At 41.0% G+C, this 25,109-nt stretch overlaps 2 protein-coding genes and 1 long non-coding RNA gene across 4 annotated transcripts; 2 read left to right on the top strand and 1 right to left on the bottom strand.

Annotated features, from left to right (window-relative positions):
- The first annotated feature begins 6,275 nt into the window (after positions 1–6,275).
- Positions 6,276–13,262, top strand: LOC103717734. The gene is made up of 5 exons (XM_039123547.1): positions 6,276–6,663; positions 6,736–6,918; positions 12,664–12,733; positions 12,837–12,908; positions 12,998–13,262. Exons 1-5 carry the CDS (start codon positions 6,346–6,348, stop codon positions 13,048–13,050), a joined length of 696 nt encoding a protein of 231 aa, XP_038979475.1. The 5' UTR covers positions 6,276–6,345; the 3' UTR covers positions 13,051–13,262.
- Positions 13,263–15,001: 1,739 nt separating this feature from the next.
- Positions 15,002–19,062, bottom strand: LOC103717746 (receptor-like protein kinase 2). 2 transcript variants are annotated; one of them, XM_039123546.1, is made up of 2 exons: positions 15,976–19,062; positions 15,002–15,897 (listed from the first exon to the last, which is right to left on the bottom strand). In XM_039123546.1, the coding sequence occupies exons 1-2, from the start codon at positions 18,929–18,931 to the stop codon at positions 15,404–15,406; spliced, it is 3,450 nt and encodes a 1,149-aa protein (XP_038979474.1). In that variant the 5' UTR covers positions 18,932–19,062; the 3' UTR covers positions 15,002–15,403. The 2 variants fall into 2 exon arrangements, with proteins under 2 accessions (XP_038979474.1, XP_026664492.2); XM_026808691.2 differs by having other exon boundaries at positions 15,002–15,888.
- A 152-nt stretch (positions 19,063–19,214) lies between these two features.
- On the top strand, positions 19,215–20,172 carry LOC113463432. The gene is made up of 2 exons (XR_003387630.2): positions 19,215–19,332; positions 19,541–20,172. It is a non-coding gene; the product is annotated as an uncharacterized LOC113463432 (long non-coding RNA).
- Positions 20,173–25,109: the final 4,937 nt, after the last annotated feature.

The raw sequence follows: 25,109 nt of genomic DNA, 5'->3' as shown, positions 1-25,109 counted from the left end.
TTCTCAGGTACATTAAAAAAAAAAAAAAACTTAACTGATAGTTGTCATAACTCAGGCACTATATAAGTGCTCAAAATCTATCCAATACATAGTTGATGTAGGTCTAACCACAGTCTGCATGGATTCTCCTGTACTTCCCTCTTTAAGCTCTAGTATTCTCATCAGACTACCGATCCAAATCCATTCAAATTTAATCATAAGCTCTACGATTGGTTCGTGGTTAGCCCTCATAAACTCGTGCTGTAGTATCTTCTAGTCCAGATAAGCTATGAGCCAAATCCACTCTGATACTAATTGTCACACCTAAAGATCTCACCTAAAAAGACTAGTCCGAAAATATTATTTGGATTCTTTGGCCTTGTACAGGTATGCAAGATCTACCCAGTGCATAGCTGATAATAATTAAATAAAAATTTTTGTATACAAATTTTTTGTTCCAACAATAATTAGGTTCAATCTTTTTCAGGTTCCAAAAGCCAGTGATCTACAACGAAACAGCCCATGCGCTTAGGCCGGAGCAAGTTTGGTTTTGGAAAGCTGGCGAACCGAACAAACTGAATCTGGCACATGGGACATTTCCTCTTCCAATGCCACGAATGCTACATTAGGCATGCCTCTTAATTGCCTCCCCGGATATCCTATTCACAAACACTGTAGATCCCAAACTATCCTATCCCATTGTCTGTCATCCCCATCCCCTTGAAGTTGGCTTTGTCACTCCACATCCCCTTGGCATGTGATGTCGCCCACCCAACTTTCTTAATTATGAGACAGAGTGATGGGCGCATTCGTGAAGAAATAGAAGAGCACAAAGATAGGATTCGGAGTTGCAAAGCAAAAAGAGTGCAAGTTCCAAACTTGAGCCACACAAAAGCTACTGATGATGGTACGAGATTTGCTTGTTGGAGAATCTCGGAACTTTCCCCAAGCAAAAGGCTCTTCTATTGCTTGGGAAATGGCACTGTGGAAGTGGATTCGGGAGGATCGCAGCTGGGGGTAGTAAACCAAAAGGATGTAGGAAGATAACTAAGAGACAGCAGGAGAACCGAGAACCAGCAATATCTATGGTTTCCTATGCCTTTCCCTTATAAATCTTTGGCTTACATTTCTTGTATAGGTCCTGTGGCCATAACCCAAGGTGGCAGCTAAGAGTTTCTGAGACCAGCTCACAATCTTCACAACTTCTAATGGCGTGATGATCATTTCCGTGATCTGGCACATGAAAGGTGATGAGGCTAAGGGAAGGGAAGGTTCCTCTCAAGAGATAGGGGCACATGTGTTTGTCCGCCATGGAGGAAATGTGGTTGCTACTGACTGTGCCTTCCTCATCTCCAGCTATTTGGCCCAAAATAAAGTGTTGCTTCTTATTGGAACTTCTCAAGCCAGTGGATAATTTATGCATGCATCTTTTTTGCTTCTTATATTCTTCATGATGGGTTTGTATGTGTAAGGAAATAATGCACTTCTAGAATCAATGGCAGCTCGAGTTCATGGTAGAGTTTCATTGTCTGAAAAAAAATTAATCGACCCCAAGCTTGTGAATTCGATAAAAACCTTCCTATGTAATGCAGTTGCAAGAATTTTTTACAGCTATGGTTGTAGATCACTATCTGCACTTTTTTCTAGTATTCTCCCCACATCTATCACCAAAAGCTATTCTTGTGCTCCAAAGGCAAGATTATAGGAAAGACAAGCACCAGCATCACTTTGGTACTTATTTTACTCGCAGGCATGCTCTTTTTCCTAAAGCTTCTAAAAAGGATATCCATCAACCAAAGGCCTATCCATCAACAAGACTAAATTATATCAGCATAGGTGCAATCTTGCACCCTCGCATGTGTTGGCCATAAGTCATTCACAGGCAGAATCATGGCATGTCAGCACAAGCCAGCCATGCAACATACCCCCCTACAAACACCTAATGAGCTTTTGTAATAGTTCTACATCTGAGGAACAAGCATTGGATGTATGAAATAAAAATTTACAGGTTGCATCCTATATTGTTGCATTCCTATCAATTTCTTTCAGAACCCACCTATGATTATTTGATCAACCCCAGGAGCAGCAGCATCTGGCCTTCTTAAGTTATTTTAAATCATGTGGCACTATTATTTATTTATGAACATGTGAGTTAACTGTAGACCGAGGCAATAATGCGAGGAATACGAATTCATATTTAACTACATCTTTATATTTTGTTATGTGGAAAAGCAAATATAGCCATGCTGCATGCGACCGGATCATCTAGGGTTGGACGATTCATTAGTGAATCATTTAGTCGTGGACGATGTGCAGCACATGACCGCTTTGAATTGCCTTTCTCCACCTAGCTACAAACATGTTACCCACTCATTTGATTTCAGACCTAAAGTCAAATTATACCATCTTTCTGGGTCATGCTTCATCATAAGCCTTAATTCAACTAAATGTAGCTGCAACTCATGCCGAAAACATCGGCCTATTACATCAAAATCAATAGTCGAACCTCCTCTAAGCAAATGATCGCTTGACTCATGCTTCGATCTGTCATTGGTTAGCATTGCATAATTCTATAATATGCCATTAACAAGACGATATCTTTCGCTCATATCATCCATCTTTCCTAATTGCCACCAATATCACCTCGACCTTCCGAAATATCACCATGTAATGCCAATCAAATGCCAAAAATCTTCTCTCCCATCCATCGATCTGTTGTTGGCTTCATCCGGATTCACACCTGTTTCACCAGGGTCTCGACGTCCACATGGACCCATCATGTGCTTACAAAATATACGAGCCATGTGCATTGGAGGGTAGCCTAACATGGGCATGTCCCCTCAGTGGGCTCTCTTTGCTTAAAAGGCATTAGATATCTTAGCTAATTAATCTACATATATTATGTGCTCAGTATCCTCCTCCTTCTCCTTAATGCATTTAACTTCAGTAGAAACTAATGGAGGAGTGTTCCCAAGAGGATATTGTTGAGGGCCATAGTTTAGTTTTCCCTCAGCCTTATCTAGCTATGTTTCATATTTACATTTAAATTTAAAATCCATAGAGTCTGTCATGATATGCAGCATCTAAGCCACCTAAAATTGAGTAAAGTTTATAAAATTTATGCATTTCAAAGTCCAGAAGAATATGAATTGGCTTGGATCTTTAATGTGATTGGGGCTCCATACAATTATTAGACCCTAGCTTGGTTCTACAACCCCATTGGAAAATGATGTCGATGCACGACAAACCACTAGATAAGATTAACGATGAGTGGTCTTTTCTTTTCTTTTCTTTTCTTTTCTTTTTGATTATTGAGTTCTGATTTTTCTCACCTTTACCCCAAATGAAACAAGAATAAATTTTTCGATTTTTTTTTAAAAAAAATTGCTATTAGAGACCGAAAATTAAAATTAGCAAAATTTTTGGACTGAAAATAGTAGTTTCGGTCAATAGAAACTTCCTGTTATGTTAGGATCATCGAAAAAATAAAAAATTAATTTTTTAAAAAAGAAAATTAATCTCTATAATAAAATATATCCCTCATCAATTGAGTATGCCATCTGGAAACCCAGTTGCAAGCATCCAATAATTTGGGATCTGAGTTCAAAGCAGATTGACTTGAAGTAATTGGGCCAGCTTGAGGCAAATGAGCTGTCCTCCAACCATTCCGCTTCTTATGAACCCTGTCAATCAGCTTCTTATTACAAGATTCAATTACTCCAAGGTAAGTAAAAGGCCTGGCAGTAATCACAAGCCGGAGAAATAATATGAAATCCTGGACGGTGCAGTATGCTTCCATTTTTATGTTTCAATGATTAGTGATGTGGTGTATATTTATGGATCAGATCTCGGCATTGGCCACCGTCATCCGAACCTTAATAAAGTCTGAAGTCAACTTAACCTTGATATTGGCCGAAATGCCACCTATCTCCCATTCAAAGCTATTTAAAAGCGGTTAATGCTCATCAAGGGCATGACCACTATCTCAAGAGCCGTTACTTCCAACGGGTTCGGCCATTATTGCATGATCAGTATGGTTATCATCACGTGCGGAACGTGGAATCTGTTACCAAGCAATTAATGCATGTTGCATTAATTTCGGTAACGAAAACCCATCCCACTCTATATAAAAAGGATAGAGACCTTTGAGTCCAAGTATGCTCTCCACCGTAAGAAAATCAGACTTGACTTGTGCTTTTTATTGTATATACCAACGCTTATAAGTAATTGGCCACGCCAATAAATATCGGCACTTAGCATCGTTAATTGTCGATGTTTATTTTAAAAGTATTTGCACTTAGCGTCGCTAATATATATTATAATGATGCTTTAAAGTATCGTAAGAATTCTTTTAATTTTTTTAAAACTTTGTAAACATATATACATATATATATATATACACACACACCAAACACATACACAACAAAAGTTATAAGCCTGCGCATATCACAATTAAACAGATTATTCGAAATATTCATATTATCAAATATGATTACATTTACATTGTCGATTTACATTATCAATTTATATTTACAATTTGCTTCAAAAAATATAAAAATTATATACATATAAAACTCCTAAATAAATAGTTTAAGAGTTATTAGAAATCGATGCCATCATCATCATCATCATCATCTCTACAAGTAGAGAAAGAATCAGAAATTTACAACAAAAAGATAGAAATTTTAGAAGTTAAGAATACAAAAATTATTATACTAATACAAAAATACATGATAATTATATAAAATATTCCAATAGATTTAGTTATTTACTTGAGAAGGGACAAACCTATATAACATAGATGCAATCGAATCAAGCTGAGCTTTCAAAGATTATATCTATATTTGATGCCTTTGCCTCATCTTCTCCATCTTTATCCGACGGCTCTGCCTCATTTCCTTCATTATCGTCTTCAAACTACAAACCTTTGTAGTGCTACTATTTTGTTTAGTATTTTGGGTATATTTACTCACTACAGATAATTAATTGGGATTAACTCCAATGACATAACCTCTCATTCGACTTAATGCTCTAGGCCCATTAATTCGGCAAACACCTGAGCTTCGACGCGACTGGTATCGTTGAATAATGATGACTCCCCGACACGTTCTGAAATAAGCGATGTAGCCCTATCCTATATTTTAGAAAAAAATAGTCAGTTGCACAAATCAAAGATAAATACATACAATTATATCTCTCGACTCCTTTTGGACAAAACTACCATATCGGTGGGTGTGAGTCATCTTGTAGAACTCCATCTCATCAGGCTTCCTCCCATGCTCTTCCATCTACAATAAAAAGTATATTAACAAGCTGTATATCATCCATGATATGTGATAGAAGAGCTTTAAAGAATTTTAAAAAAACTTACGAATTCATCTCTACGCCTCGCATAACTCTTCGAGTCTGATGTGTGAGAAACTGCCTGAGATGCTCGTGTGGCTCAACCAATGTCAGAATCTATCTACCAAAAAAAGTAAGCAATATAATATATTCGATGTATATATTTGCAATCTAGATTAATGGAGCTAAGTAATATAATGGACTTGAGAACCGATCCTACCAAGTTCAGTCTATCCATCATGGATAGTGAGACAACACTCCAGCCTTCAAGTTGCTCTTGAATGCATTGCACCAAACCAAGGTACTTCATCATTCACAGTTTTCTCTCGGTGATGAGCACCTCTAGGTAACTCCACGGCCCCTCCTGCTCTTTCATGCCAAGCAACTTTCTAGGAGTCTGTTATTCGCAGCTTGGTTTTCGGACTAAAATGGATTGTTGACTTAAGAAGCTTCACCTTCTGACCTGATATCTTGCATTAGTCCCTTGGAACGCATCTCAGACCATCTTAGCCTCTCACTTTGGATTTCAGTAATAACAATTAGCATGCTCCTATAATTCTAAAATATTTTTAGTGGGAGAGAAAACAATGCATAGGTGCCTCAGCCTCCAAACTACATAAATGGTTATGTACCGTCCGACTCAACAAAATAAATGAATAAATGGTTAATAACCCATATCACTAATAAATTACTAAAGAATCTTCTGGCGGATCGTGGACGCTTCCAGAAATTGAAACCGCCAATACAGCTGTCACTGGCCTATACCCCAACCATTCAAACCTCGCCACGTTGGTAGTCATCACCTGACTACGTATCCATCCGTCACCTCCCAATCCCATCCGTTAGAAATTAGGATCCATCTTTTGTTTTTTAACCCATTAATTAATTAATTAAATCATTCGAATCCATTAACAAAAAAAAAAAAAGCTTGAATAAAAAGTGGGGAAAAAAGAACAAAAAACAAAAAAAGTACATACGGGAAGCGGCCCCGGAAGCCCGGAAAGCAAGCAAGCAGTGACGACAATGGCTTCCTGCAGCTCTCTCCAGCGAACCCTTCTCCTGCCTCTCCCACCCAAAGCCCCCAAAATTCTCGATCACACCGCCGCCGTTGTCAGCTATCCCACCACTGGAAATGGCGGCGCTTGGAAGCCGCTCTCCTCGATCCGGTGCAAGAACGTTAGATCGGTCTCGGCGCTGGCCTCCTCGTCCACGGACGACCTCCGGCCGGAGATGGACGAGAACCCGGAGGGCATCATCTCCGGCGAGTGGCCGGAGAACTTCTCCCTCCTCAGCTACGACGACCTCCGAGCCTATCTCGAGACTCAGATCATCAGCAACAAGGTCTTCTTCATCGCTTTTGATTCTTCTTGAGGTTCTTGAATTCGTTGTGATTTCTTTTTCTTTTGGTGGTAGATGAAGCCGACGGCGCTGTTGGGGGAGGTGATGTCGACGCAGATCCGGACAGCGACGGCGGATCAGACGCTGGAGGAGATCGATCACCACTTTCAGGTGGTGTCGGGGCTACCGGTGATCGACGCGGAGCTCAAATGCATTGGAGTAATCTCAAAGAAGGACAAGGCCAAAGCCTCTTGTGAGGTTGGATCTAATCCTTCTCTCGCTTTTGCTTCTCTGTTTCAAATCGGTTTAATTGTAATAACTTGTTAGATTAGGACTTTTCCTTTGGAAAAAAAAGAAGGAATTTTCTGGTTTACTTTCTCATAATTAAGTGATCTTTGTTCTTTGTATTATGAAGCGACTAGGCCGAGGAAGCGATTCTTATCTAACCATAGAATGAAACAAATTTGAAAAGCAAATCATAGGAATTCTGGTGGCAGAATTCTTAACGTTTCTCTGGTTCTCTCCAGAACCCTCGCTAGGGTCAGAGTGGATCTTAAGTGTTCAATTAAATCGAAGGCCTCTATTCGAATAGGATGTTGAAATCTGAACATGCTTAGCAAAGTAGTGCTTATAACATGAAGACATGTATTTGAATAGATGATGCATTTTCTCAATGTGTTTCTTGGATTCCTCATGACTCGTATTTTAGAAAAGCTAATTTGCTGAGATTCGTACTCAAAATTGAGACTAAAATATTTGTTTACCATATGATGAACAAATCATGATAAAGACATAAGTCATGATTTTCTCATGAGACAGGCTTTTGCTTAGACACTTTGTCAATGCAAGAAAGTGGCTTATGCTTCAACTGGTTTTTAATGCTTGAGGGAGCTATGTTCTGTTTTGGCATAAGTTCATGCTCTTAAGTTACATAACCAATATTCATTTGGTCATGCATATCCTTTCAAAGATTAGGTTAGTTGTTGGGCATTTGATTACCACCTTGGGAGACGAGTATTCAAAGTCATAATTCTATCAGGGTAGCTGGTCATGAGTTGGATTTTTGTCGTTCATTTTGAAGTCTAAATCTGTATTTGGCCAAATTGATGATGTATCTAATATTAGTATGCCTTGTAGAGTTATGGTCTGTAGTCATCGTGAATCTAAGTATCTAACTTTACTGTGAAACACTATATGTGAATATTTGAAATGCAAAATCTTCTAGTTCTTGAAGATTTATAATTGTCATCCACATTCTTCAAACATGTTACATCAAAACAAATATTAATATATTGAATTTAAGGCATAATATATGTCGGAAAATATACCTTAGCATGTGAGTTTTGGGAGTGGCTTTCTTTTTATGATTTCTGTCATGGATTAATTTCTAAGCATCTACACCTAGTATACCAATATTAAATTTGGGGAAGAAAAAAGATGGAGATAGATACGCTGCTCCCGATAGTTTTAGTAGGTATTTTTTTTAGGGGTGGCTTTTGATCGGGGGTGCCCTACATGGCTTTATTTTCTAAACATGAAGACTAACTAGGCTAATGACAAGATTAGGAGAAAGGATGGAGATTGATATATTGGTTACAATTTGTCTTAAAAGGAGGGGCATGTTCTAGGACAATAACCCTACTTTGACTATATTATATAAAGATGAAAGAAAGGAGTAATATTAATTACTTGGAAATAGGTGGAGAAATTTATGGGGAAGGAAACATATCTACATAAAGGAAAGCTAGGCAGCCAAGCCTAGCTTCCCACATGGGCTTCCCGTGCCTTTTTATTGATTAACTCTAGCTGAAAGTTGTTATAATTTATGGGAGACTGGCTTCGCCAATTACCAATGAAATTTTAACAATATTGAGATGACTCTTCCAACTATACCCCCAAGCCTGTTCCTGCTCTGCTTCCCTTCCTCTTATCTTTGTTCCCTTCTCCTCTCTATGCTCCCCTCCTAAGATCACGAGCTCCAGTCCTGTCCAATCCCCCAGCCTGCACCTCTTTTCTTCTTCATCTAGCAAACCTGATGTCTTTGTCCAAATCTCAAAATGCCATTGCTACTTCTTAGACTAAACCCATGCTTTTTCAACCTTAAATTGCTACAAATTAGTATATTAAAGCAAATCAAACGTCATGAAGGAGAAAATGTGTCTCAATCAAGTTCTTGCAGTGCTTCACACCCATAGCTCTAATTTGAACAGGACTTGGCTTAAATCCTCTTGTTGGCTTGAAGATCTTGGTCTTTTTCTCCTTTTCCTTTTTTGATCACTTTTTTTATTTTTTTTTTCACTTTCCCGTCACTTTTTTCATCACTGTCATGTATGTGATACTTTATTCTTGGGTTGTATGATATTTTAATCTTAATCGTTGTTATGGTTGCATTGGGATACTCTGTGTTGGGATCATTTTACCTTGTTAGGTTCCTTTAACCTTCCACGGTGTTACTCTTTTTTTATGTTCTTCAATTGGATTTGTGATTGGAGTTGCTTCAGTGTGCTTGTATTTTGGTTTTCTGTTTGAGAGGCTCTCAACATGCTTTGATTTTCAATAGTGAGAGAGAGATTGGGAAAGAGAGGGTGGTCTGGAATCAAACATCAGGAGAGGGTGCTCTGGAATCAGACAATGAGAAAGAAAAAGGGTGGAATGAACGTGAGAAATTTCTACTGTGTGTGTGAGAGAGAGGAGATGGTGTAGCAGATGCTCTGGAAGCAAACATGAGAAAGAAAAGAGGGAGAGATGATTGTGGGATGGGGATATTTTTGGAATAATGGAATTTCTCCTCGAAAACCTAATGAGATGGCTTCACTGGGTGGGGGAAGCCTGCAGGAAAAGCTAGAAGTGACTGTCTAACTTTTCTGATCTACTATTATCTTTTCAATCAACCAGTATGACAAACTAGTAATAAATGTTTTTCAGTTTGTTGCTCTGACTTATAAATTGTGACCCAAATATGAATGTAATAGCATATATCATGCCTCTGATTCTTTCTTCTTTTTTGAAAGGCTGTTAGAGCCTTTGGGATTTTTAGTGTTGCTTTAAATGGTTGCATTATCTTAGATTGTTTTAACAATAACATGGTTCTCTGAACTGGCCATCTAGCTTCTTTAGTTTAACGTTAAGCTCATCACTTGCTCAAAGATTATCGATCAAGGAATTCGACACAATCAAAGACTTGATGTCAATGTTGGAGCTGGATAATTCTTTTTAGTTCAAACCCTGCAGCATCTTTATTCTATTAATAAGGGGGCTGGGCACTTATTTGACATAAAGGACAATGTTAGCCCTTACTATTGGTCGCTTGTGCATAATATTCTGATTAAACAAAGGCCCAATCACACATGAGTAAACTATACTTGGATCCACTTTTTTTGGTATTTGATCATATGTAGGACAAATCTGTGTTCATCAGCCTCATATTATGCTCAAGTGTTGCCCATGCATCAACCCTTTCCTACATGCCAATAAATCCTTGCTTGGACACAATTGTATTTGACTGGTCATGTTGGATAGTTTTTGTGACATCAACCATTTGAAAGTTAGATCACAAATGAGGTTCAATGATCTTCCTATCAACCACCTTTCCACATAGAACGTGAAGGGCTACTTTGATTTTGTGTGGTTCTTTATGAAAGATGGGATTGCTTGCAGCATGGGTGCCACTGGTTCTCACATAAAATGGATCAGCTGTGAAACACAAAATTCAGTATAAGATAAATGGTAGCAAAGACATTTCAACTTATATGCAGCAAGAGACATCACCTAGCACTTTGCCACGCTAGATTTCACAATTACACCTGAGAAATGTGCAATATCCAAGGATTGATCTCTTAGCAGCTAGCGAACCTGCTCAATCATTATTCTTGCAACCCACACTTTATGATGCCCTTGCGCACCGAACAAAACTCCCTAGCTAGCTGCTGCCTTAAATTACCACACAATCTGGAGTATGACTGCTAAATGATATGTTTGAGGAACTTGCTAGTTGAGAAATATTTATTCTGGTAGTTGTTGTATGCATTAGGCTTCATGTGAACCTTCAGTGCATGTCCAAAATTTCAAGTAGCTCCTTCTGATGAGCTAGTTTCCATTTGAAAATTTACTAGTGAAGCAACCAAGAAGTTATGTATCCTTGAGAAGGTCCCAGGCATATTTCTTCTATGAAAGGACATTGGTCTTCTAAGGATGTCCACTCCTTTACCTTGGGAACAGTGCAGTTGTCCCAACTCTCTCTCTCTCTCATATCTCCTTCATGGAATGCCTCTCTTTAGAGAATGTCTCGCTTTTATACCTTCAAAACGATGAAGTTGTTCCAACTCTCTTATCTCACATTTCCAAAGCTATGTTAAGGCTTCCAACTTTGTTGTCATCTCTAAAAGATGAATATCATTAGATGACAAATGTAGTTGTTGTTACTAGAGGAGTCCTATTCATAAATAAATTGATTGTTTGACTAAATTTAAAATCAAATATTGCTCATCTGAACTTGCGAAATCAAGCAGAAGATACTGCTTTGAACCATAACTAGGCTTCTTCAGCTATCATGTAAGACTTTAACCTTTTATTTGATAAAAGCTAGGAGGAGGATCCATATAAGCTTCTCCATGCAAATATCCATGTAGGATGATATTTTGATATCTAGTCTAGATAGAGATCACCTCAAATTGACAACCAAGAGTAAAACGTTGGCATATTTTCCAGAAGAGAATGTCGTGAAGCTACATCATAGGTTTGAGAGTAGCTTCTAGCAATCAGGTCTTATATCTTTTAACAGATTTGTTAGGCTTGAACATGAAGCATAGACCTAAGGAGATTCATCAGCACATTCCCCTGCCTCATTCTCATGAAAGGCTACCATTTCTTCCATTATAGACTTTCTCTAGTATTAGTGAAGGCCTCTTGGAGGAGCTAAAGAAAAATTTAAAGACATCGCAAGACCAAAGGAATTACAAATGAAAATGTTTTGAATGACACAAAGTGACTAATAGGATGAAAAAATAGGTTATTTTTTTTGTTGTCAGTTGGATCTCCAATTGAGGTGATCAATGAATTGAATAGCATGCCTTTAGAGGCTTTCCCTTTATATCTCCTGGCATAACGGATAGGCTGAGAAGACTCTTTAAAATGAAGTTGATTATCCCAATAGTGCTAGGGTTGCAAATAATATATATATGAGCAGAAATGAATTTCAGGTCTGATAAGATCTGAATGTTTGGTCCTCTTTTCACAGCCAGAATAGCGAGAAAGTACAAGGAAGGAAAATAAGGGATTCAAAAGGAGGAGGAGAGTATAAAGAAAAGAGACTATAATAGAGGGTAAGATCTCCACAAAGGACTCATGTCGTTTATAAAATCCATAGCTCATATTTAATTTATCACTCCCTATAAAACCATATTTATAGAATCTCAGGCAACCCTAAAACAGTGTTTCCTAATTACAAAAAAGGCTGCCAACTTATTGATAATGGACTTGCATTATTTGAACTATTTTTAAAGTAGAAACATATTCTTAATGGCTTTAAAGTGCAATTGAGGGGTGCTCTTATTTATGTTATATGACTATTACCATTAAATTTTGTAGGAATTTCCTGTTTCTTTAATTGTTGCTCCGTTACCTAATTTTGCTAGTTCACTCTAAACAACTTTACATGAAGGCCATCAATGTATTACCATTTCCATACTTTTTGGCGGAGAAGGGATTAACTTTGTTTCAGCAGCCAGTCCATGTGCAGTATGATTACAAAGCCATCTGAATTCTATCAATTGATATTTTTCCTTATTCAATTACGGTTCCATGATAAAAGAGTATTTCAAGATTACATTTTCATATATGCTTCATCTTTCTAACTGATTCATGCATAATAAAATCTGGTGGCCAAGTGGCACTTATGGTTCAGTACTAAGATGGTACAATTTTCATCAGAAGTTAATTTTTCCCTACCTCTCCTATCCCTCTTCCTCTACTCAATTTTCTGATAGGGTATTATTGGTTAAGCAGTTGAAATCGAAGGTTGGTGAAGTGATGTCCTCTCCTGCCATCACTCTGTCACCTGACAAGACAGTTTTAGGTAAGTTTGTAACTGAACCTTCTTTCTTTATGAACATAATTGCGTATGTGATTCCATAAAAATTTGGGAAATACTCTTGTTTCTTGGCTGCAATATCGTGTAGATGCTGCAGCTTTGATGCTTAAGATGAAGATCCATAGGGTACCAATCGTAAATGAAAAACAGCAAGTTGTAGGTAAGAGATATATACATAAAGACTAAACTGTTCTCTGGGGATCTTGTCAATGAAGATTTACTGATATGATCTGAAATGTGTTTAAACAGGAATGGTTTCTCGAACTGACATATTCCAGGCACTGGAAACCCAGGTGGTATAAGCTCTCTGCTTCATAAGAATGCTTATCTGCTGTGTAAATATGAAAATAAGTGTAAATATGAAAATAAGTTAAAGAAGCACATAAAACAGGGCAGCTATGACTTTGTGACTCCTAATTGCATATTGTATGATATATTCTCTTCGTTTCTTTGTAATGAAACTGTCCTTGTGGTGGACCCATAATCATATTTGAGCGAGGCAATTTGATGCTTAGAATGCATGCCCTGATTTACCTTGTAGTTCTTTTGGTGTTACTTGAAGCTTAATTTAGCTGGATGCCTTAATTTGACTTCGAAAATTCAGGGAAAACAAGTGTTGCTGCTATTATTTTTTAATTGTTTGGTTAATAATGCATTCCATTGATAAATGGGATAAGAAACATCATACTTCCGAGGATTTCTTTTATCCTCCTTTTGTCCATCAAATGTTCTGCTTTAAGGTTTTATGGTGTTTTTAGTGGTGAGGTTCAAACACTTTGATCTCTCTAATATTTAATAGCAAAACAGTTGTGGTGCCCAACCTAGAGTTGGTCTCCATCATAGATCTGGTGCTTACAGCACTGATTCAAGTCATTCTTGTGGTATCAAAAAGATATAGTACTTCACTAGGGCTTGATTCCGATGTATATAAAGAACGTGACTGGATACTATACTTCATAAAATGAAAGAGGGGCAGTATAATAATAATATGCATGTACATTCATCTGATATCCCCTAAACGGTGCAGTGAATGAAGATGGCATGAAATAAAAAATAGTACGCTAAAGTAAATCAAAAACGTTGTACTAACATCAGACTAGCGAGATCCAGTTTTAATAAATTTTATTTATATAAACTTCTGTAATCTTTAGTTTAATACAATTTCCTTTCAGTTGGTGTATTGCAATTTACCTTTTGCCCATCAATAACAATATTAGCCTCCTGGTGCGAGCATGAAACTGCTTTTTACGGAGGTATAAGGGCAAATGCTTATATAAATCCAATGACTATTTACATTCAGCCATAACTATAAACATCTAGTCGTATCCTCTGGGTTGATGATGATATGTGGATATTTGCAAATTTGTTGAATCAGATGAGTGTTTCTCTCAACAACATCCTTCATTCTTGCAACACCCATAGAAATTTTCTTGTGCAGTCTTCATTAGGCAATTTAACATGTATAACAAGCTACGCTCCCATAACTATAAACATCTAGTCTAATCGTCTGGGTTGATGATGATTTGTGTGCATATTTACAAATTTGTTGGATCAGGTAAGTGTTTCTCTCAACAGCATCCTTCATTCTTGCAAATCCCTTAAAAATATGCTGGTGGAGTCTTCATTGAGCAATTTAAGGTGTATAACGGGCTATGCAATGCTTTCAGTCACAAGTATTGTAATTTTGCATGTGAATGCAATTCTTTCTGTCACAGTATGCTGTAATTTTGTGCTCCGTTGCTTTGCAATTATCATCCAGGGTGATATCACATAGGGATATGGTGGTGTTCACGTCTGGGGAATTTCATTTACCACTGATAGATGCCTATATATATATATATAGGCAATAATCAGACTGTAGACTCTGGTTACAGTCTATTCTATCAAAACATTTCGAGGGACACATTCATTACGTTTGATGCCTTGATACCGTGATTGGATGGGCGGTGGGATGCCTCTTATGTCTTCATAATTCCATGTTGTAGCCATTGGTTATCATAGCCTGCAAAAGAGCAAGACTCCTGGTGATCAAACTGTAGTGCGATACATTCATTAATGTTGACTAGGTATGATGAATTACTTGCACTACATGTAGGCTTATATATATAGTTTCAATTATCAGACCAAAGAATCTCTGGTTACAATCCATCGGAACATTTGAAGCAACGCGCTTATTAGGTGTGATGCCTTGACACCATGATTTGGTGAGAGGTGGGAAAGCAATGGACTGTTGAAAGCTCTCAGTGCTGTGCATGGTGCAAAAGAGAACCTTGCACGTTTTAGAAAACTTGATGATGGCTTTCCAGCTCTTATCCTCTGATGTCAGAGAAGCTTACAAGAGTCGAGCAAACAAACCACAGTAATTTTCCACTCGAGGGGGACGATAGTTATGGGAACATAATCCATATCATTAGTTCATGTATTGAACAAATTCTGAACAGCATTGAGCCCTTCTTGTTTTGATTTGTTGTAGGCCTCTAACTATACCAACAACCAGAACAAATAATCTAATCTTCTTCTTTACAGTCCCACCACCACCTTTCCAAGGCAATGCTGAGCAGAGCTAGAATCGAAGAACTAAGGCCAAAACAGAAGGAAACATAGAGAGACCAACAATAATTCTTAGGAAGGATGACCAGAATTGAAACCAAAGGGCTATTTTGCCTTGGAGGAAGAGTAGACACTAGAAGCAGACAGGCTGGTATTGTCACTGTTGATGCTACTCTGTTGGCACAACAGCGTAGTCGACGTCGTGGTCGTTGCATTCACCATTGCCAGGGATGGTGATGAGCCCTTGAGGAGGACGTCCACCTTGGCGTATTCCTCCCTTTCATGCCGGATCTCTCCGAGCATGGCAGCCACGTCCTTCATCGTCGGCCGGTCATCAGGGGTAGGGTTCACACAGAGCAGGGCCACGGCAAGAACCTGCAGCATCTCCTCCACCTCCGAATCTGGCCGCCCCCTGAGGCTCGGGTGGAGCACCTCCATGCTCCCCTTCCTCCGCCTCACCCAATCCACCACATGCAACCCATCGGGGATCGTTGGATCGATCGGCTGCTTCCCTGTCAGCACCTCGAGCACCACCACGCCGTAGCTGAACACGTCGCTTTTCTCGGTGATCTTCATCATGTATCCATACTCTGCAACCACTGGAGTCGATCATCCTTTCATGATATAACTAGCCGTTAGAATTTGAAATAGGAGGGGAGGGAAGCAGGAAAACGAACCAGGGGCGATGTAGCCATAGGATCCGGCGACGGTGTTGGAGGAGCGGCCGAAGTCGCCGTCCTCGACGAGCTTGGCGAGGCCGAAGTCGGCGATGTAAGGATCGAAGTCGAGGCCGATGAGGATGTTGTTAGCCTTGATGTCCCTGTGGACTATTGGGGGAAGACAGTCGTGGTGAAGGTAAGCAAGACCCTGCGCCGCCCCGAGGATGATCTTGTACCTCAAGTCCCAACCGAGGGAGAAGCCGCTGCGCTCATGAAGCAGCCCTCCAAGGCTCCCATTGGCCATGTAGTCGTACATGAGCAGCCGCGTGCTCCTGTTCCAGCAGCAGCCAAGAAAGCGCACGATGTTCTTGTGCCGGACCGAGCCGAGCGTCTGCACCTCAGCTGAGAACGAGTCCCGGACTCTGTTACTGTTGCCGTCAACTTTGATCACCGGAGCTGCTGCTCCGGTGCTCGGCCAGAGCTTCTTGACGGCAATCACGTCCCCGTTGTCCATGCTCACACGGTAGACAATCCCCGAGCAGCCTTTTCCGATCACGTTGGCGTCGACGAGGCTCCGCACCACCTGCTCGACCGAGAAGCTCAGCTTCTGGAATGGTGTGAACTGCCATGGCCACGACAGCTCTCCGCCCATCTCCGAGTCGCTGTCCTCCCCGCCCTTCCCTCCTCCCATCCTCCTAGCTCTTATGACTCCAATCGTCCCGAGAACCATTGCCACCGTCGCGGTGATCAGCAGCGCGGTCGCCAGCTTCAGCCTGCGCAACCTTCTGCTCTCCTCTCGTGCTGTCATCACTTGCCGGCCGTCGCCGTCCACGCTCACGAAGCACACATCCCCGCCGTGAGTGCAGAGTCCCTGGTTGCCGGCGAGCTCGGAGGCCGATAGCTGGCGGAAGAGCTTGGTGTCCGGGAGGTAGCCGGTGAAGTTGTTATTAGAGACATTGAGGGAGACCAGATTCTCTAATCCGGCAAGCGGGGCGAGGCTGCCGTCGAGCATGTTGGAGGAAAGATCGAGCACTGATAGCCTGTAGAGTGCTGAAATTTTATCCGGGATCGGTCCGGTGAGCGCATTCCTGCTGAGATTCAATGCAATGTTGAGGCTCTCAATCTGGAAGAGCTCGTCCGGAATGCTGCCGGAGAGCTGGTTGCTGCTGAGGTCCAGCAATTCCAAGCTCGAACACTGGCCGAGCGACTTGGGTATCGGCCCGGACAGCGAATTTCCGCCAAGCACGAGCTTGTTCATTGCCCCGAGCTTGCTGAAGCTAGCCGGTATCGGGCCGGAGAACCGGTTGAGCGACGCGTCGAGCACCTGCAGTGCGGCAATGGAAGAGAGCGACTCAGGGAGGGCGCTGCTGAGAGTGTTGTTGCTGATATCGATCATCTGGAGCCGGGAGCAGTTCCCGATCTCGATGGGGACGGAGCCGGTTATCCTGTTGCCGGCGAGGTCGAGAAAGTTGATGCTTTCGAGCCCGCCGATCTCCGAAGGTATTTGGCCGCCGATGCGGTTGCTGCCGAGGCGGAGACGAACAAGAGAGCCGCAGCGGCCGATCTCCGGCGGAATGGAGCCCGAGACATCATTGGATAAAAGCAGCAACTTGGTGAGGTTGGGGAGGAGGAAGAGGCCGGGAGGAATGGGCCCAGTGAGGTGGTTGTGAGAGAGGTCAAGCGCTTGGAGATTAGAAAGAGAAGCGAGGGAGGGAGGAATGGCGCCCTCCAGCTGGTTCTGCCATGCCAAGAGGACGGTGAGGGAGGAGAGCGCGCCGAACTCCTGCGGGATGAGGCCGGAGATCTGGTTGGTGTCTAGCTGGAGCTGGGAGAGCGAGGAGAGGTTGGCGAGCGACGGCGGTATCGTGCCGGAAACATTGTTGTCGCTGAGCATGAGGTCCTGGAGGCCGGAGAGCTTGCCGAGGGAGGCCGGAATGGCGCCGGAGATGGAGTTGATGGAGAGGTCGATGGACAGCAACGACGAGAGATTGCCGAAGGAGTCAGGAATGGGTCCGGAGAGCGAGTTTTGCCATAGGAGAAGGCGCTCGAGTCTAGGGAGCCGGCCGAGGGAGGGCGGCAGAGGGCCGGAGAGGGCGTTTTCGTAGAGGAAGAGGTTGATGAGGGAGGAGCAGTTGCCAAGCTCCGGCGGGATGGAGCCGGAGAGCATGGCAGTGTAGATGGAGAGAGTCTGGAGGTTGGAGAGCTGGCCGAGGGAGGCAGGAATGGGGCCGGAGATCTTGGTGTCGGCGAGGCCGAGAACGGAGAGGTTGGCGCAGCGGGAGAGGGAGGCCGGGATGGGGCCGGAGAGGTCGCGGTTGCCGCCGGCGCGGAGGGACTCGAGGCGGGAGAGGTTGCCGAGGGTGTCCGGGAGGGACCCAGAGAGGCGGTTGTCATGGAGGAGGATGTGTCGGAGGGAGGTGGCGCCGCCGAGCGCCGCGGGGACCGGGCCAGAGAGCTGGTTGGAGTTAAGGATAAGGGAGTGCAAATCTGGGAGGCGGGAGAGGGAAGGGGGGATGGAACCGGAGAGGGAGTTGGAGGAGAGGTCGAGGAGGGTGAGGAGGGAGCAGGAGGAGAGGTCGGGGGGGATGGAGCCGGTGAGGTTGGCGTCGGAGACGACGAGGACGGAGAGGGAGTGGAGGGCCGCAAAGAGGCCGGAGGGGAGGGGGACGGCGAGTGGCAGGGACTGGATGGTGAGGGAGGTGACGGCGCCGGCGGAGTCGCAGGCAATGTGGGTCCAGTTGCATGGGCTGGAGTCTGATGGGTTCCAGTCCGAAAGCTCTTTAGGAGGAGAAACAGACGAGTCGATCCAGCTGAATAGAGCAACCACTTCAGGATTGCGAGATAAGACTGTAGCTGAAGAAGAGAAAGATGGTAGTCGTAAAAAGAAGAAGAAGAAGACGAAGAAGAAGCGAAAGAGTTGGAGGAGGAGGCATGGAGATGATGTAGCGCGGTGTTGCCTCGACCTCGGCATCATCAACTCCTAGGCTTCAAATCCCAACTAGTTCTTGGGAGCTCTCACTTCCTATCTTTGCATTGGGTCTCTCCCTCTCTTTCTCTCTCTTTCGCTGCCTGGCTTGGGTACTAAACCTCAAAACGAGCAGACCGGCTCATCTCCTCCTTTCTATTGTTTTCTTTTTCCTTTCCACGGTACGTAAACACGTTACTCCAAAGCGGCTTATGGGGATGGTGCGGATTTCTTAGACTTGTTTAATATATTTGAATGGTTGATGAGATGGAAGGCGCGCCGGGGGAGAGCAGCGGCGAAGAGACGACACCATGTGTGGGTGTCTGCATGCAGTGGTGGGGGGCGAAGCTCTGACCATTTGGACTGCCATTTTCGCTAAAAAATTTATATGGATTCGCGTGGGTTTGGTGGTGAGTGTCAAGACTGTTGAATTCGACTCTATTCGGGGGACCCGGGGCATCTTGGTCCAGAGATATAGGCTCTTATTTTGGGCTGAAGAATACTATACCTTGTGAATTCTAAAGTCCATAAGCAGTACATAAGCAATAAATTATTACTGTTTACTGTTTCTTCTTCTATCACCTTTTTTTCTTCTGACCTTTTCCATGTCTCTTCTAGGCTTAGATGGCCTGGGATGGGCTTGGCTTGTGGCTTTGCGCTGGCCTCCATCCCACGCTTATTTAATTGCTGCAGAGAGAGGTCCTGTTCTTGTCCGGGGGAATAGTCCTTTACGAACGCACAGGACGCGTGTAAGCTGTTTGTGGAATTGGCGATTTGGGTTGCAGTAGACGAATGAGGTGTCTTTTCCTGGTCAAACCAGGTCGCAATGCGTCCGAAGGGTCTTGCCAAGCATGAGATTGGTGCAACGGATTGTGATGTCACCAAATTGGTCATCTTGGCAGGTTATGGCTTTTACGTTGGTTTTGAGGTCCCACATACTGTACAAGTTGAACACTGTGAGCAAATTGGGGCTAGATCACAGAGTCTGGAATGGTGACGACACTAGAATTACGGTCTCTTATTGTCCCCATGCAACGCAATCTCGGAAAACCATGGTCAGGATATCATGCTGTTTTTGATCAAACAGTGTTTGTATGCATGATACGTGTATTGCATTGCAGGCAATTTTTTTTTTTGATCGAGAATTAATTGGCTTTTTGCGAGCAAAATGAGCAGAATGTGCTTTGGACGAAGGTATCTCTAAATATTCAAAGTTTTCTATCCAAAGTGAGTTGTCAAGCTATTTATTGCCCTGAAATGTTGATTAATCTTAACCTTGTTTAACATATCTTCTCTATTTGTTTGGCAAGAGCATCAATGTATGATTAACTGTTTATTCTCAAGTTGACACCAGCTTATAATTGTTTATGACAAGTGTGGGGTTTATTCTTAAACCGAACAACCGATCCGCGGATAATCAAGCCGATCTTCTTGATTTTATAATTTAAGTTCATGCAACCAAAGATTTATGCTTTTTTGACTATTTCTTCTTTACATAATATGTCTATGGTTTTCATATTCAAAAGCCGTATCAAATTTCTTCACAGGTTTTTAAAAATATTTCCATCTGCATGGCCATTAATTTAATTCAAAGAGTTAAAAAATAATAATTTGACATTGAATTTAGAAAAGAAAAACTTAAAAAAGTAAAATGATGTCCTGATATGAATATATTTTTTACTCTCTCATCTCAGATCTCAATTGTCATCACCTTATGACCATCTCTCCGAAAAAAAAGGAATTTGTTGCGTACTCATGAAATGCAAGAAGAAACATATATTTAACACAAATCTAGCCCTACAGGATAACAATCTAAGTTTTTTATCTAATTTCCAAAAAAATTATCTGCACTGATTCTTTAGCATTAGCACCCCTGTATTAAACAAGACTGAGCCCTAGAGTTTTGTCTTCTCACATATAGTGACTATTAGTGAGATACCTACCCTTTTATTCCAAGCACACAATAAAGCTATATAATAGCAACAATGAATGACAAATTGTCTCCAACTGTCAGCCATTAAATCTCTAACCTATTAAAGGTGCATTTGTCATCTATATAGCTGTGACTATTTTTCGAATTCATTACAACATGCTTGCACTTGCCACTGACCTTTAAGCAATGCATTTATGCAGCAAAACAGAGATCAAGCCCTAGCCATAATGTCCATGTTCAAAGTTTTCTGAGCCACGCCTCCTCCTCCACCACCACCACCACCACCACCACCCACTCCCTCCTGTTCAAACGTTTAAACTGCATTCACCCACATCCCGAGGCAAAAACCACATGTGGCTGTGGATTCCACCTCTTACCCCACTTTACCTCCCTCCTCCTCCCCTCCCCAAGCATCAAGAGAGTCACATTAGTATTGTAATCTAATGGCTGCGTATTGCCATTAGATTATTCCACCATGGCTTGTGCCATTAGAATAGCTCTTGAAATGCCAGTTTAAAGACCAGTGGCCCCATAAGAGTCCACAGACACGGGCACTCTCCTTGGCCTACAGAACACAGTGGGAGTAAAGCTAAACGGCGCTGCTCTAGGCCCTTATTTTTTAGGGTCTTGGCCTCGGGACACTCCCCGACCCGAATCTATCCACGTTTTCCCTGTCCTTCTCCCACCACCCTCACCTAATGTATACCATGCTTAAGGTGACGAGAAGAACTCCCCAACTTTTTATTTTAAATGAGAGAATTATTTATAATGGGGTTGGGAACATAACATGATCTCAGCCCAAAGTTAAAGAAACAAATGTCGTTTAATGAGGTCTCACGTGACCAAGGCCATAAACAAACCCCACTCCATCCACTGAAAAGTATAAAAAGAGGGAGGAGGAAATGTATAAAGAAATAGGCAAAGCATGGGCTTCTTAGCTGTTGGTTTAATTAGGAGCCATCCAAGGGCAGGCAAAGGGATGGCATCCGAGGTTAAAGAGACACAAGGTGGTGGCTTCATGAGCGTCGCGTGCCTCTGCCATTGGACGTAGCCTCCATCCAAAAGTTTTTAAAGTGAAAAAAATGAGGAGAGTTTATATATAGCATGCATGAGATGGGAACTTTTACAGCCACCGCCCCATTGGTCATACAAGGTTAATGATATCTTGGTTCACCATCCAAGCTTGTGCCTTTGATCATATTTGAATCTTGTTCAAGAAGTAACTGCCAGGACACCCCGTGACATGCTGCGTCTTAAGCTATCTTATTATAAAAATAAATGAAGATCTTGGACTAGCTGCTTGTCACCTTGCTGGATTTAGAGGACAAATAAGGATGCAAGTTGGATGGCTAGATATATATTATATCTGATGTTTCTTATACTTGGTTTACACATGATATGTGCTTCATGCTAACTTACTGGTTGGTTGAGAGCTGGCTAAGGTTCAAGCTCCAATTGGGTTGGATATGAATATAGATATGGATATGAACTTTTTAAACCTGATTGAATCATGTTAGTTTGGATTAAAATAGAATTTTGTAGGGCTAATCCGATCAGGTCAAGATTGCTGAAACCCATTGAGGTCGGATTAATTTGGATCAGCGTCAAGGGATTAAAGATTTGCACCCTTGGTTTGCTATCATTGTTTTTTATTTAATGGTGGAGCAGTTAGTGAAAAAAGTTTCTAGACGCCATGTATGCACTATAAATGAATCTAATGTTTTTCTTTCCTTTTTTTTTTAAAAAAAAAGAGAGTGAGTGGGAAATCCAACAAACTCATTGAGGCAGTAAAAAAGAGAACATTATATAACAATCCCAATCTTTTTCTCCAAATACATTACTTAAACATTCACGGTAATGGATTTTTTTTAGTATTTTTCAGAAAAATACAATGATGGATAATTAACAGAAAGAAGGTTAATGTTGCCCCTAGTCATAGAATTTAATATTGTTTCTCATATTTAGTTTGCTAAAATCAATCTTATTTTCTCTAACAAATTATAAAATACAAATGTAGATTATATTCTTAGAAAATTAATACGAAGTCGTATGCTGCTATTTCATAATTATGGAAGGTACATATGAAGCAATAATTGATCATGACAATGATAGAACCATAAAACCTTGGTACCAAAATCATGTGGCAATCCTTGAGGAACACAACATGTCAATGTTTTCCTTGTTATGCAACTTGCACTTATAAAATGAATGACTCGACTGCAGGATTCTTTAAAAAGAAAAAATAAAAAATAAAATAGAAGTCCACCTTCTAATTCTCCATGTATCTATATAGGATTCTGATCTATCAGTCTTGTTTTCTTTACATCCAATTGCCATTCAATTCTCCGTTCTTACTCTCTCAACTCTATTGTTGGTGTTTAATTGTCCTCTCCTATTTTGATCTCAATGCTTCAGCATTTACAAGGCGCAGCAGATATTACAAGTTAGATGAAGCCATTCAGGTACTTGATCATATGAGGCTGCTCATGGTGTGTCTTACTTATATCTAAAATTTGTACCTGTATCGATGAAAACTGTCAATAATTAAGTTGCATGAAAAACTCTCATCTTCCTCAACTGACCATCTTATCAGTTCTAATAATTAAATCCCACTGTCCATTTACTTGATCATCAGGAAGAGTCCACACTTTGTCAAATTGAAGTTCATCCCAAGGTTTCAATAATGCTGATATCATCATATACATATACGTGTGCATATATATATTTATATATAGACAGCCCCTCCAACACCATCATCGATCTCCTGTTATTACAGAAATAACGGTCATTATTTTGTCCAGTTCAGCCTCAAATTTAGACTTTCTAAATGTAACAATGGCCAATCTAATGGCTATTATTAGCTATTGTAATGAAAAAAAGGGATAATATTGATAAAATAATGGCATTATATAATAAAAATGCTGTTCATGTATCCAATTTGCATTAAGATTGAATTTTGACAGCAACATTATAGCCGGATGAGCAGTGAAAATGCCAAATATAGGATGATCATTATTCTTTTTTCGCGAAGGCAATCATCATTCTGTCATATCATAGTTCATTATAAAGAAATTAACAAAGGTTAATTTAATTAGTGATATATAGTTGATATTTAATTAAGAACCCACTATGCACATATATTAAGGAACGGGAAATCCAAGATCATTATAAAGAGCTACTATGATACTACAAAAATTATGATTTTAAACATTGACTTGTTTGATTTGTTATTGCGACTGCAAAGATCGTGATTTATTGATCGGTGCACCATGCACGAAATTCACCACTTAAAATATGGTATTTTTTTTTCCTGAGAGAAAGAATAGGAGACTAATGACACTCAAAATATGATACTAAAACAGCATGAAATCACTCCTGCATTTCCTGAACATTTATAAATCCAAAGCAATCCAATTACATGTTGGCGAGCAACTCTAAGCTTTTGGAAGAATGGAAGATGGATGCTACATTTTGAAATACTTCACGGTCAATGTCCTCTCAAAGTCATGAAGTTGATAGATTCCCGGCTAGGAGAGGACCTACATGCCCTTCTTTCACATAAAATAACACACTGGTGGAGCTCTCTTCCAAAGGGAGCCCGGTTTTAGTGCTCAAGCTCCATATGTGTAGCCACTAGTAGGATGAACAAGCTCGATCCTATTACATAGCTAAATAAATCCTATACCTTTGGGGACAATGCAACAAATTAAGTCTCCAATCAACTAAAAGGAGGAAAAGAGGAAATATTTTTTACCAAACGACAGAAAGAGAAAGAGGATTGACTGAATGTGAGGCCAACTATAGGTGGTTGGTCCAGAACAAGCAATGGTGGTCTGTGCTTCACTGAGGAAGTCAGTTTTCTTGTGACTGTATCATTCAATCCTGTAAGTTTGTTTAGAAGGCTAATTGCAGGTTTGATCATGACAGTCCACCTGCATGGATTTCATTTGGTTTTAGAGGTGGCATTGTAGTTAGGGATGCGAATGAGTCGCAGTCGGGGCTGGTCTTGAGTCGACAAGCCTCAACCTTGGTACAACCTTAGGCTCAGCTGAGTTTGATGGTTTCTACAATCTACATGCTGACAATTAAAACTAGTATTTCCATTTTCAAAGATATATGCTTTAAATTCCAATTAGTAAGCTATTGTTTCACTAAGTCCAATGCTAAATTAATAAGAGAAGAAATTTAAATTCAATGTCCATTATGTTTAAATTCTGTGCTCATTTATGTTGATTAGAAGAGACAACTATATGT

Source organism: Phoenix dactylifera, chromosome 2 (genome assembly GCF_009389715.1).
Source record: "Phoenix dactylifera cultivar Barhee BC4 chromosome 2, palm_55x_up_171113_PBpolish2nd_filt_p, whole genome shotgun sequence".
Taxonomy (NCBI): Eukaryota; Viridiplantae; Streptophyta; class Magnoliopsida; order Arecales; family Arecaceae; genus Phoenix; species Phoenix dactylifera.
Note: the sequence above shows the minus strand (reverse complement) of the source record. Positions and strands in the feature narration are given on the sequence as shown.

Coding starts and splice junctions, on each gene's coding strand:
- LOC103717734 (XM_039123547.1), top strand. CDS start 6,346: ATGGCTTCCTGCAGCTCTCTCCAGCGAACCCTTCTCCTGCCTCTCCCA. Junction 6,664..6,735: donor CTCAGATCATCAGCAACAAG/GTCTTCTTCATC, acceptor TTTTGGTGGTAG/ATGAAGCCGACGGCGCTGTT. Junction 6,919..12,663: donor AGGCCAAAGCCTCTTGTGAG/GTTGGATCTAAT, acceptor TTGGTTAAGCAG/TTGAAATCGAAGGTTGGTGA.
- LOC103717746 (XM_039123546.1), bottom strand. CDS start 18,931: ATGATGCCGAGGTCGAGGCAACACCGCGCTACATCATCTCCATGCCTC. Junction 15,898..15,975: donor CTATGGCTACATCGCCCCTG/GTTCGTTTTCCT, acceptor GATCGACTCCAG/TGGTTGCAGAGTATGGATAC.